The sequence below is a fragment of the Sinocyclocheilus rhinocerous genome, unplaced genomic scaffold, assembly GCF_001515625.1.
Source record: "Sinocyclocheilus rhinocerous isolate Xijiao unplaced genomic scaffold, SAMN03320098_v1.1 scaffold899, whole genome shotgun sequence".
NCBI lineage: Eukaryota > Metazoa > Chordata > Actinopteri > Cypriniformes > Cyprinidae > Sinocyclocheilus > Sinocyclocheilus rhinocerous.
In genome coordinates this window covers 40,095-52,746 of record NW_015653460.1, presented here as the reverse complement: position 1 = coordinate 52,746, position 12,652 = coordinate 40,095, and the positions used below count along the sequence as shown (strand labels likewise).

At 36.1% G+C, this 12,652-nt stretch overlaps 1 protein-coding gene across 1 annotated transcript in view; it reads right to left on the bottom strand.

The window, feature by feature from the left end:
• Positions 1 to 12,652, bottom strand: part of sort1a (sortilin 1a) — a 34,716-nt gene that overhangs the window by 20,333 nt on the left and 1,731 nt on the right. Inside the window, exons 2-6 of the mRNA XM_016521976.1 lie at positions 6,167 to 6,226; positions 2,865 to 2,938; positions 2,567 to 2,669; positions 1,674 to 1,835; positions 1,527 to 1,600 (exon numbers count right to left, since the gene is read on the bottom strand). Of these exons, the coding sequence (XP_016377462.1) occupies positions 1,527 to 1,600; positions 1,674 to 1,835; positions 2,567 to 2,669; positions 2,865 to 2,938; positions 6,167 to 6,226 (473 nt within the window). The remainder of the gene's footprint in view (positions 1 to 1,526; positions 1,601 to 1,673; positions 1,836 to 2,566; positions 2,670 to 2,864; positions 2,939 to 6,166; positions 6,227 to 12,652) is intronic.

Sequence of the window (12,652 nt, the reverse complement as noted above, 5' to 3'; positions counted from 1 at the left end):
TGAGGAACGGCCGGAGGGTTAGAGTGAGCAGAGGCGGGTGGGCTTGAGAACGGCGTGGCGACGGAGCGTCCGGAAGGACATGTGACGGCTCCGGGCTGGACTCCGCTTCGTCCATGGTGAAAGCCGATGGTGATCCACAGCGTGAAGTTGATGTATTTCCTCAGCGACCAGCACGGATCAGCTCCAGGCATGACGAAGCGGATATAGTCCTCTTTTGGAAGGCCAAGCAAAATACTTTCGCCTGCTTTCACAACGAAATACACAGCGCCTTCACGACATGGCGGCAGCAACAATACTAAAGCGAGAATAAAAGTTACGCCTTCTTTCTTTGCGTGAACATTTGGGTGGCGTTATGCAAATCTTCCCACATCGTGACGTAGACATGTGGGGGCGTGTTAGAACGAGCCGTTTTAGGTAGGCGTGGTTGACTCTTAACTTTTATAAAGAATATCTCTTTGGATTTCAGACTTTAGTCTTTGCAACTTTACAGATCTTCTTTATGCACCAAGAGCTTGTAACACTTCAAAGAGAAAGGAAAAATTGAAATCGCATTATATGACCCCTTTAAGGATGGTCCTATATAGGATGGCTACTACAGATCTAACTAAATGCCTCAGTTTCTTCAGTGAACAATCAAATGTGATTTTTGAGTGTTAGAACTGTAAAGCTCAAAGTAATAGTTGGAAACTGTGTTATAAAGGAGTCACACATGCTATATGAAAAACAAAACCTCAAACATTCTGCCTAAGAGATTTTGTTGATTTTGTGAATAAAGTAAAATTCTGGTTTGCAATGACATGGGCTATTTCAAAAACCGTACGTTCCACTAAAAAGCTCTAATTTGATATAAGAATGAAATATGTTCTCGTGTGAGAACTGTAACCTCAAACTAATGTACATTACAAAAATGCAACTGCAATAGATCATACTTCATTTGACAGTCAACAGAAATTAACTGCTGTTAAAATACTTAAATCTAAATTAGCTCTAGGCAGCAATGAGATTCAAATCCACAACATAGATTAAAATCAGAAAGCACTTGGACACACCAATCACAATGAAGAACAAATATGTCTTTTTGGACAAAGAACTCTTGCATATTGCACACAAAAATATCAAGATATTTTTCAAAAATGCATGCTCCATTTTAAAGCAGTCAGGATCGATGCACAGTTTTTCATGAAGTGGGAGGCAAAATCGTATTTACAAGTTCCCAGGCTGCAGGGTTTATGACAATAAATCTTGGAGATATATTAAAAAGTTTAGTTTGAGACACTTAGTAGCTAAACATTACCATGTTTAGCTACTAAGTGTCTCAAACTTAGTAGCTAAACATTACCATGTTAACATGCAGAGTTATATCCAACTGTTACTATATACTGCATAAAAAGGGAACTGGTTGATCAGATGTTCAAAGTGGGCCAGAATTAGCTGCAATATGGCCCAGATTTTGCCAGTAGTCCAAACTCTGACTACACAAGACAACTGCCACTTATTCATTCATTTATGTATGTTTATTATCATACCATTTCATAAGACACACAGTCTCATGGATCTTCCTCCAGCTGGCCCCAAAGTCTTCAGACAGCCATAAGTCATACTGAAAAAATAAGAAAACCATTTTAGTACATGTACTTTTGCACAGGAAATGAATGTCTAATCAGAGTTCTTACACTAATGCTGTAGACCATGAGTATGTTGCTGTCTCTGGGGTTGTATGTGATCTGCATTAACGGATGGAAGGGAAGCTCAGAGGTCACAAAGCTCTTGCCGAAATCAACCGAACAGAAAATTCTGGTAACTCTCCCCTCGGTTAGATCACCTGTGAGGATCACCTGTGGGCCAGATCATACACCTGTTCAGTAATTAATCAAACAATTTGACAAGTGGAGGAAACTCAGTAAATACACTTATAATGGATAGAGAAGCTTTTAAAAGTAGAATTTTTGTTGAAGCAAAAAAAAACAAAAAACACTACTCTTCCAAAATTTGATGTTGGTGACATTTTGTTTTTGAAAGAAGTCTTCTATGCTCGCCATGACTGCAATTATTTGATCAAAAATATTAGAACCATTTAAAATATCTTTCTATTGTTTTCTATTGTAATGAATTTCAAAATGTAATTTATTTCTGTAATGCAAAGCTGAATTTTCATCATCATTACTCCAGTCTTCAGAGTCACATGATATTGAAAACAGTTGTTCTGCTTAATATTTTTGTGGAAACTGTGATATATTTTTTTAGTATTGTTTGATGATTTGAAAGTTTAAAAAAAAACTTATTTATTAAAAATATCTATTATTATTTAAAATTATACATGTCTTTACTGCCACTTTTGCTCAATAAAAGTATTAATTTCTCAACTAAATGAGCCTAAACCTTTGAATGGGAGTGTATGCTTGTTACTAGAGCTCATCTTTTTGAGGTGGGACTACATTTCCACCTGTATTAACTTGTTGTTTGCTTGTACACACATCAAAATTTCACAGCACACCAAAGCCACTTTCATTACATTGAAAATAACCTAAAATAATACTTTCAGAACAGTAGAGAAGTAAATCTTCACCTTCCCTGAATTTTCGGGATCAATCACCATGCCAAACTCTGTCTGTATGAAGGTGTTGTTAATGAGGTCGGTGATGTCCTGGAATGTCTTTCCATAGTCTTCACTGACCCAGAAGAGATAAGAGGGAGTTATGGATCATGTGATAGAGCAAAACAAACAAAAATAAAAAATCAACCAAATGTGTACCAACATTTATATTGAAAGTGGAAGGATTCATTACACTTTCTGAACTGCAGCATTAAAAACTGCTAAATCACTCCAGCTAGAGCTTGGACACTGTCCTGAAACACACTCTTACCTTCTGTACAGTCTGGACTGACCAAACCGCATGATAAAAAGAGGAACCTGGAATGTGGTCAGCACCAGCAGAACCTGCACAGGAGAAGGGCACAGTGGATATTTTAGCATGTGCATGTGAAAGACTGAATGGTTCAGAAACTCGCAGTGCAGTGAAGCATTCATAGAGATTTAAACTCTGGCTCGGCCGAGATACTGCGGGACACATGCCTGGATTTGAGCACATATCTCACCCTTCACACTTACTTTATCCAGCTATCATTCAAACTCAGGTGCTTCCTGCTAGCAGAGAAGATGCTGATTGGACAGCGAACCGTTCTCATTAAACTCCTGTCTCTATATTTTAAAGTCAAAATGAAATGGTATTTGCAATCTATTCTTCCATAATGTGACACATTTCCCCAGAAATGAATCAATTATTAACATTAATCAACATTCCACCGTTTAGGTGTTAATAAAGTCATTTCAGAGGCAGAATAAGTTATTGTATAAAAAAATAAAATAAAAAAAACGACATTTTTGATGACTCATGTATTAAATAACTCATCAAAAGCAAAGCTTTGTGGTTTTTAGTAAATGTTCGTTAGCTTTCAGGGCAGATATATTTGCTAGGCTAGAGGTTTTTAAACAAGGGTCCACAGGAAAAAAATAGAAAACTATTATAAAAAAGGATGAAAATAAAGAATGGCATGAAAAAAATAAATAATTGAATAATTAACAAAAAGTAAATAATTAATCTTTCAGCCTTTCTCTTGGGAAAAAAGACCAAAATATTAATGACTATGTACTATACATATTTTAGTCCAGTCATATGCTTTCAACAATGAAAATGTAAACTAAAGGTTATTTAAAACACAGGGACGAGCCCTTCACCATGTCCCACCCCAAATTTGTATCTTTAAAAACATAAATAGTATCTATTTTGATTCATGTTTCTTCTTGCAAAATAAATATTTCTGGAATGTCCTTTTTTTACGAGCCTGAAAAAATAGAACAGTATTCTTTAGAGGTGCAATAAGTAATTGACAGAAAGGTGCTAATTATGACGCCTCAAAAGTAGAAAAGGTGTCTCAAAAGACGCCACTCTTTGAAAGTGTTTGCACAGAGTTAACAGAAATGTATTTGAGTTTTGTTGTTGTTGGGTGAACGCTGGGGCTGAAGGAGTAATTACAGCTTGTACATCCGTAGAAACGGATTCAGCCTTGTGTTGTTGGCGCTAAATGACAGTTTGAGGTCGTGTCAAGCTAGGCTCTGAAGAGTCTTTCAGCCTCTGAAGCTTTAATTCACTTGTTTCTGTTTCACATTGACATGATGTGATTGTAGGGGCCACATTCCTGCGAGTCAGATCCTGAAGTGACCGCAGAACAGCTTAGTGGCTAAATGACTTAGCTACTGGCTGGTGGTTAGTTAAGTGAATTAGAAGGATTGGGGCTAATCAGAAGGTTGTTGGTTCAAATCTCAAAGCAGTTGGGAATTTCAATCAGAACCCAAATATTTCTATGTGCTATTAAAATTTCTATGAAAATTTATGGGATATATTGGATATATGCGGATTTATTTGAAACATGGTTTGAATATAAAGTCAATATGTTTTGTCATGGCATTTTTTCAAGCACAATTAAAAACATTTTGGTGATATTTACAAAAAAATTGCAATAACTGCTGAGTTTTGTTGTCAATGGTGCATTAAAAGCAATGCTGCTATATGTCGTGGTGGGTTTGTTATGAGGATGCTACACTGTAAAAAAATTCCGTAAAATTTACGGTAAAAAAGCAGTGTGAATGACACTGTGCACCTTCTATATATGTTATTATTTATAAGCTGCTTGTGATGGGCTTTGGTTCATCATGTGACTTTCTCATCACCACCTGCATTTGGTGGTTATCAGTGTATTTTACAGAATTTTACCGTAAAAAATACGGTAGCAACGTTTTAGGTTTTATGGTTTTAACTTAAATTTACAGTTAAATACCGTAATTTCATTAACTGATATAATGTTAATATACCAAACTATTGAAGTACTGAAATCTGTTTTGTACCTTTGTAATACACTGATAACCACCAAATGCAGGTGGTGATGAGAAAGTCACATGATGAACCAAAGCCCATCACAAGCAGCTTTTAAATAATAACATATATAGAAGGTGCACAGTGTCATTCACACAAACACCAAACACCATCATGGTAACACACATGAAACTGAAATAATGCAATAAACATTCATTTAACAACATTAGGTGTAACACACAACCCTAATATACAAAACTGATAAGAAAAAAAGAAGAAACATAGTTATTTCAACAAAAAAACATCAAATTTGAAATGTAACGCAGAGAATTCTGGGAATGTCAATTTACAGTTATTCACTTTAACCATTTAACAGGTTTTTACTGTAGCATTTTTACAGTCTTTTACCGTTAAATTCACGGTAATTTTTTTACAGTGTAGATTACTTTAATAAGGCCATAAATTGACCTAAATTAAAAGCATAAAAGATCATCTGGTGTGGCATTACAACATTTGCTGATGCAGTTTTTTTTTTTTTTAAATACCACTTTGCATGTCACACTATATGATAAAGCCCTCACGTTATAGTATAGATTACATTACTATTCAAAAGTTTGGATTGGTAAGATTTTTAAATTAAGATTGACAAAAATGAAATAAAAACAACAACAGAAAATTAAATAAAACAAAAATAAGATTTTTAAAATAAAATTTACAAAACAGTCTCTTGTTCTCACCAAGGCAGCATTTATTTGATCAAAACACAGTAAAAACAGGCACACTGTGATTATTACAATATTATTACAATGTTTTCTATTCGAAAATATTTAAAATGTAATTTATTCCTGTAATGCAAAGCTGAAATTTTAGCATTGATACTCCAGTCTTGAGTGTCACGTGGTCCTTCAAGAAATCATTCTAATATGCTGATTTGCTGCTGAAGAAAAATGTCTTATTGTCAATGTTGAAAAGTTGTGCTGCTCAAAAGAACAGCATTTATTTGCAATTTAATGCTGCCTTCTTGAATAAAAGTATATAATATATATATACACACACACACACACATACATATATGTATATATATATATATATATACACACACACATACATATATATATATACACACACACACACACACACACACACAATTACACAATTACCTTTAATTGCAGTTACAGTTGATGTAGGCAGACCAAAATCCCTATTTTACCAAACCTTGATGCATTTAAAACTGAATATTGTTCATGCTATGGTACTGTATTCTTATGTTAGATAATTAGTCAAATTTGACTCACCCCTGTGCCGTCTCCAACCCAGGCCAGAGACACCGTGCCACTCAGGTCATTGAAGTTATGCTGAAAAAGAGAAGTAGAGACATAATAAAGATTGCTTGACTGCAAATAAACATTGTAGTTAAAATTCTGGAGATGGATGGTCTTAATAAATCCCTGCACCGGCGATGTGAACGTATCAAATTTTTTCTACAAAAACAACCTGCATAACTCAAATTAAATTCAAACTAAAGCAAAACAGGTCATTTTCATTAGCACCACTCTAAAATCGATTTTATTGTAATATTGTTCTCTCTCCCGCTCTCTCAGTCCGAAAGCAGGTTTGTTTTCAGATCGCTTCTGTGGTGAAACTAAACACCACAGACTGTTTTACTGTAGTCCACAGGGATGAGATTGCAGGCTGGAATCAGACTAAAAATATAAAACAAGAAAAATAATAATAATGACTAAAAACAGGACTCTAAACCACAGCTTTACATAGCTAAAAATAAGAAACATCCAGTACAGAGCAGAAAGTTGTCATACAAATACAACTAAAAAATCTAATATGAGAAAAACATGCTTTAGAAGAAAAGGGAGAAATTCTCATTTCTGTATTATAGACAACAAACAGCATTTTTATGCACATTTTATATGCAAATGTTTTGATTTGATGGTAAAGCTTTCCAATTTAGAGACAATCAGACACAAAGTAGACAATTGTTGACATGCAATAAAAGACTCATGTAGATTCTTTGCTCAGAAATTCTTGTCTTGGAAGAATTTAGAGCAATAATTGATTTAAATCGGTTGAGTCATTCTTGAGATTTCTTTTAAAAATCTAAACAAGATTCATGTGAGCCGTAGTGTTTTTTCATCAGAAAAGCAGGATATTTCTCCATTTAATCTCATTACTCTATATGAACCACTGAGACATTAAAGAGACCCTTTAGGAAGTTAAACTGATCAATAATCAGCTAAAAAACAACATTTATGTTAGTGTTACGAATCCTGTCCATGGACTTCCGTCCGATTGCCACCAGAGGTCACTCGTCCATCATATTGACTCTCTCACTACACAGACTGTGACATGTCACCACAGACTACATTTTCCATCATCCATTGCACTGATTGCACACAGCTGTATCCAATCACACACACACTATATTACACCCACTCAGACTCACTCAAACTGCGGAGTATTGTTTAGCATTTATCACTCACCCAGCGATAGCTACTCTACAGAGCCAGTTCTTGTTTTCCTAGTTTATTCATAGTCTCGCCTTGCCTGTTTTCCTGTGTTCAGATTCTTGGCTGTGTTTTCGGATTACCCTTTTGTCTTACTGTTTCGGACTCGGTTTGCCCCTGCCTGGACTATTGCTATTAACCTGGATTATCTCTTGCCTTGCTTACCCTTTTGTCTTACTGTTTCGGACTCTGTTTGCCCCTGCCTGGACTATTGCTATTAACCTGGATTATCTCTTGCCTTGCCCTGTTGAATTACGTTCGCCATCGATTGACCCTTGCCTGTTTCTTGGACTATCTTGTGTCTTGCCCGTACCATACCCGTTTGCTGGTGTTCGACCCTGCCTGTGTTTTGACCATGTTTATTAATAAAAGCTTGCAAATGGATCTGCACGTCTCTAGTCCCTGTCGCCCCGTAACAGTTAGTAATGCCATTTAGATGGTGTAATAATAGGCAACTATGCAAACACATTTACAGTGCTTAATCAGAATAATCCTGGTGATTCTAGAAAGAAAAACACAAGTGCTGGGATTTATCTTTTCACAGGGAAGCGGAACCATGTAGCGACATGCACACAGAAACCACTGCTGATTTGACAGATGGCTGTGCCGCTGTCAGCCGCCCCACACTGCTAGGGAATGTGCGTGTTTGTGTGTAAGGGCACATTTAAGAGGACAGGCTCACTGTCCTCTTAAATGAAAGGGACTGAAACCTCCCTTTCAGTTTCATTCGCTGGAATGCGAGACCCAGATGGTCTGTGTGTGTGTGTGTGTGTGAGAGAGAAAGAGAGAGAGAGAGAGAGAGAGGAACAGAGCGAGTGCCCCACATTTTCATCTGCCTCACACACTGAGAACAAGAGAGCAACTGATGTCCAAGAGATTGTGGGAGAGAAAAGGAGGGCAAAGAATAAAGAGAGTCCAAACACACATAAACAGGCTCTGCTCCAAAAGCTTGTGAGCTCTGATATGGAACCTTGTAAGTGGACGCTCCACACAGACAGCAATTCCTGCTTCGTTCTGAGAAACTGATTTCAATAGAGTATGTTGCTAAATGCACATACATTAAGGTAAAATAGAACTGCATTATTATTACAGCATTCTTATTTAAAATCTACTCGCCATACTGGGATTATTCAACCCGATCTCACTGCAATTTACGAGGTTGCTAATTCATGCAAATTCGTACAACCTGCTTGTACAAATTCGTACGTTTTGTGGAAAATCATATGTAGTTTACGAGGTGGCAAATTCGTAGGAATTCATACGAATGACCACCACTAACCCCGCCCTTAAACCTAATACCCCTCACAGAAAACATACAAAATTGTACGAGTTGAGGTCATTCGAATTTGTATGAATTAGCCACCTCATTAAATACGTACGAATTGGTCTTGAGATAGTGTTGGATAATTTTTTTTTTTTTTGGGTTCTCTTTGTCTATTTTCAGGACTTGTGTGAAATTTTGATTATGTTTTGTGTCATATTTATGCAGAAATATAGAAAATTCTAAAGGGTTCACAAACTTTCAAGCGACACTGTATATATATATATATATATAATTAGTACATTAATATATAAAATTCAATTTAATTCTATATAAAACTTTTGTTATTCATCAGTCATTACTTTATGAATTATTTTTTAATCTAAATTAATATAATGATAAGTATATATATACATTATATAATTAATGTAATTAGTACACTATATATAATAAAGTATTCTAATTAATCATTTATTAATTACAATTAATATTATAACAAATTTAATTATACATAAAATGTATTAGAAACAAAACAAACCTCTCTCTCTCTCTCTCTCTATATATATATATATATATATGGGGGATGCAAAAGCTTTTCTACTTTAAAAAGAGAGAGATTTACATTTTTATTTCCCTATTCTTCGTTTTTTTTTTTCTTGCTCACATAAACAATAAAGCTGATTTGAATTGAGAGAGAGAGCAAGAAAGAGAGAGAGAGAACCACTGTGCTAACTGTGACAGTTTTCTTCAGGTATATTAAAATTCCTTAGTAATTCCTTAGTTCTGCCATGGTTACAGGAATGTATGTACCACACATTTCCAAGTATTTGCATCTGTGTTTTTGTGTAAGTACGTGTCTAGCCTAAGGCAATGGTACACAATCCTAATTGACTGTGTGGTAATCCTGGCCATGGAATGAGACTCAGACTTTCTGAATCCCTACCAACATTAAAGGGTTTGCAAACTGGTCACAGATCAGCATTGATTACAAAGGTCTGATGACCCAATGGGGATATTTGGAGAGAAAACCCATCCTGCAGTGAGAAAGCCAAATTATATTAAAGCATGTCCGCTACACTAAGACTCAGACGGGCCACCTGAGCGTGGGGCCATGGGGCCCTCGAAATCCTCCAGAACAATCACATGGCAGACAGGCTTTTCCAAGAGAAATATCTGAAATATACTTTACAATGGCAGAAATGTCTAGAAAATTACAGTAGCCTATACAATCCTACTACTTTCCATCTATGGTCTTAGCTCCACAAGTCCTCTCCAGTGGACATGTTAAAACCACGAGGAACGTCATTCGGGCTGCTTTTCTGGCATCTCACCAACACTGAGCATTTCAGAGAGGACAGAAAATGTTTTCTCTGTATACATTCTCCCCAGGACCAGGAAGGGGAAAAACCTGGACGTCTTTCCCTTGTATTGAACTAGTAAACAGTCTTTGAACCTCAGGTCCAGCCAAAGGAAGCTTTAGATTTGACTCCAAATGGATTCACAGTACCAATAACAAACATGACTTCAGGAGGACCAATAACAAGCATGACTTCATCTCTAGACAGTAAAAAATATAATTTGAGTTTAATAAGAGACGCGACTCAAGTTGTTCTTAAAATAAGTGCTATTTAGACAGGTGGGCAAATGCAAACACATGAATCAAAAAACATGCACAGAAATATCTTGGAATCAAGAACTTAAACCATGTTTTCTTAACTGGAAAGCCATGGATAAATGGATAAGAGGTCAGCAGTTCATTAGATGGAGCCGTGTTTATGTTTTCATTGGACTCACATAAATAACTCTCCACTGGCACAACATCCAGAGATGAGTCTCAAAAAGTCTTCCAGCCACCAAAAGAGCATCTCAAATCATTCAAGCACCAACTTCACCCACAAAGCTGTTTGAATATGCGTACGCGTACCACCAGACTTCATTTTAAGAATCTACAGGCACTTGTTAAAAAGACTTTACTGTGAGCTTATAAAGTTTCTAATTGCTCTGGCAGATCATAAATTCCATCAGGCAGAAGACGATCAGCAGCCAGTTTTCACGTCGACCGACCACAGAACCTTGCGCAGCACCATGGTTGGTTTGTTTGCACATTTTGGACTGAAACAGATCTGGAAATGTATAACTTACCACTGTAAGCAACTTAATAATGTTTTTAGATCATAAAAAAGGATGCTTCACTGATAACGAAGTATATTTTATCCATAATTTAGTCTATAAATTATTGGTAACTCACTTGGTATATAGTTGGTGTTAACTGTGGTGTTGAAAGTTTATTAGAAACAAGAAGTTGGTGCATTTACAGAACATGTCAATGCATCTACTAACTTGTGCTACACATACGAATGACAGCTTAAATCATGCAGCTTGTTGAAAAAAAAAATGTAGATGAAGTTGTTTCTTCATCTGTGAAATGCATCCACACTGCTGAGATGTTTATGTGTTCTACCATGAAACAGATGCTGAAATAGCCAAAACATGTCACTGGAGAAGAGTTAATTAAAGATATAGTTCACCCAAAAATCAAAATACTGTCATCATCTTCTCACTCTCAAGTTGTAACTTCCAAACATGTATGAGTTATTTTCTTCTGTTAAACACAAAAGACAATATTTTGAAGAATGTTGGTAACCAAACAGTTGACGGTAGTCATTGACTCCCATAGTAGGGGGAAAAAAATCTATGGAAGTCAATGGCTACCGCCAACTGCTTGGTTTCCAACATTCTTGAAACAGATTTGGAGAAATTTAGCATTACATCACTTGCTCACCAATGGGTCCTCTGATCTGTGCATATTTCTCTCCTGATTCTAACAAGACAACTTGTCATGTCTTGCTTTTATTTTGTTTTTTACCAGAGAAAGCTAGATTATGGATAGAGGACTCAAAAATAAACTGTTTGAAAAACTGTTAAAAAAATCTTAATGATGCATTTTGTTTTACAATTAAACAGGTTTTCGGTTAATTAATTCAGACATTAATTAATTGCCTGGAGATGTGTGGATTACTTTTGATTACTGCAATGTTTTTATCAGCTGTTTGGACTCTCATTCTGACGGCACCCATTCACTGCAAATGATCCATTGGTGAGCAAGTGATGCAATGCTAAATTTCTCCAAATCTGTTCAGATGAAGAAGCAAACTCATCTACATCTCAGATGGCCTGAGGGTGAGTAAATTTTTCAGCTAATTTTCATGTTTGGGTGAACAATTCCTATTGAAATGTCCAGTAATGAAAATATTCGTCCGAAATAGTTTTGGTGGGCTGAAATCATTTTCCGAAAAAATTACATTTAATCAGTGCTTCCCCAATGACATGTTTTGACTATTTCAGCATCTGTTTCATGCAGGCGATGTAGATAAGCTAGAACAGGTAAACATCTCAGCAGTGTGGACGCCTTCCATCGTGACCAAAAATGAATAGATTAGCAATATGTAAACATTTTCGGCTGAAGAAAATACTAGTTGCCACTTGCCAGCATAGTTTTGCAAACGTTATATATAGTTTAAATAGCACCATTGAGTGTTTCAGTGTTCAACATATGAAATCTCCACCTCAAGTAGCCTTAAATAAATATTTTAAGGGTCAAAATAAAGGTTTTACATCAAAGTACCCTCAACCACAGGAACTTCACATGTACAGTTGGCAGGAATTCTACGGAACAAACTGCATGCAAGTTAATGCAGGTGTGAATTCAACAAGGAAATATTTTTGAGACGTTGCCTTCAAATACTTTTCCCATTGCACTGTTGTCATGCCCCAAGCCTTTTCCCGTTTTAGAAACATTCATTTCTTGGAGGAAACATTTAACTTCAACAGTCATTTATGCTGGACGGAACGTGAAAGGACCAGAGCCAAAAGCACTGGCCATAAAAGAACTGGCTCTGTGTACTTTCTTAAAGGGGTCATATGACGTTGCTAAAAAGGAACATTATTTTGTGTATTTGGTGTAAAGAAATGTGTTTATGCGGTTTAAGGTAAAAAAAAAA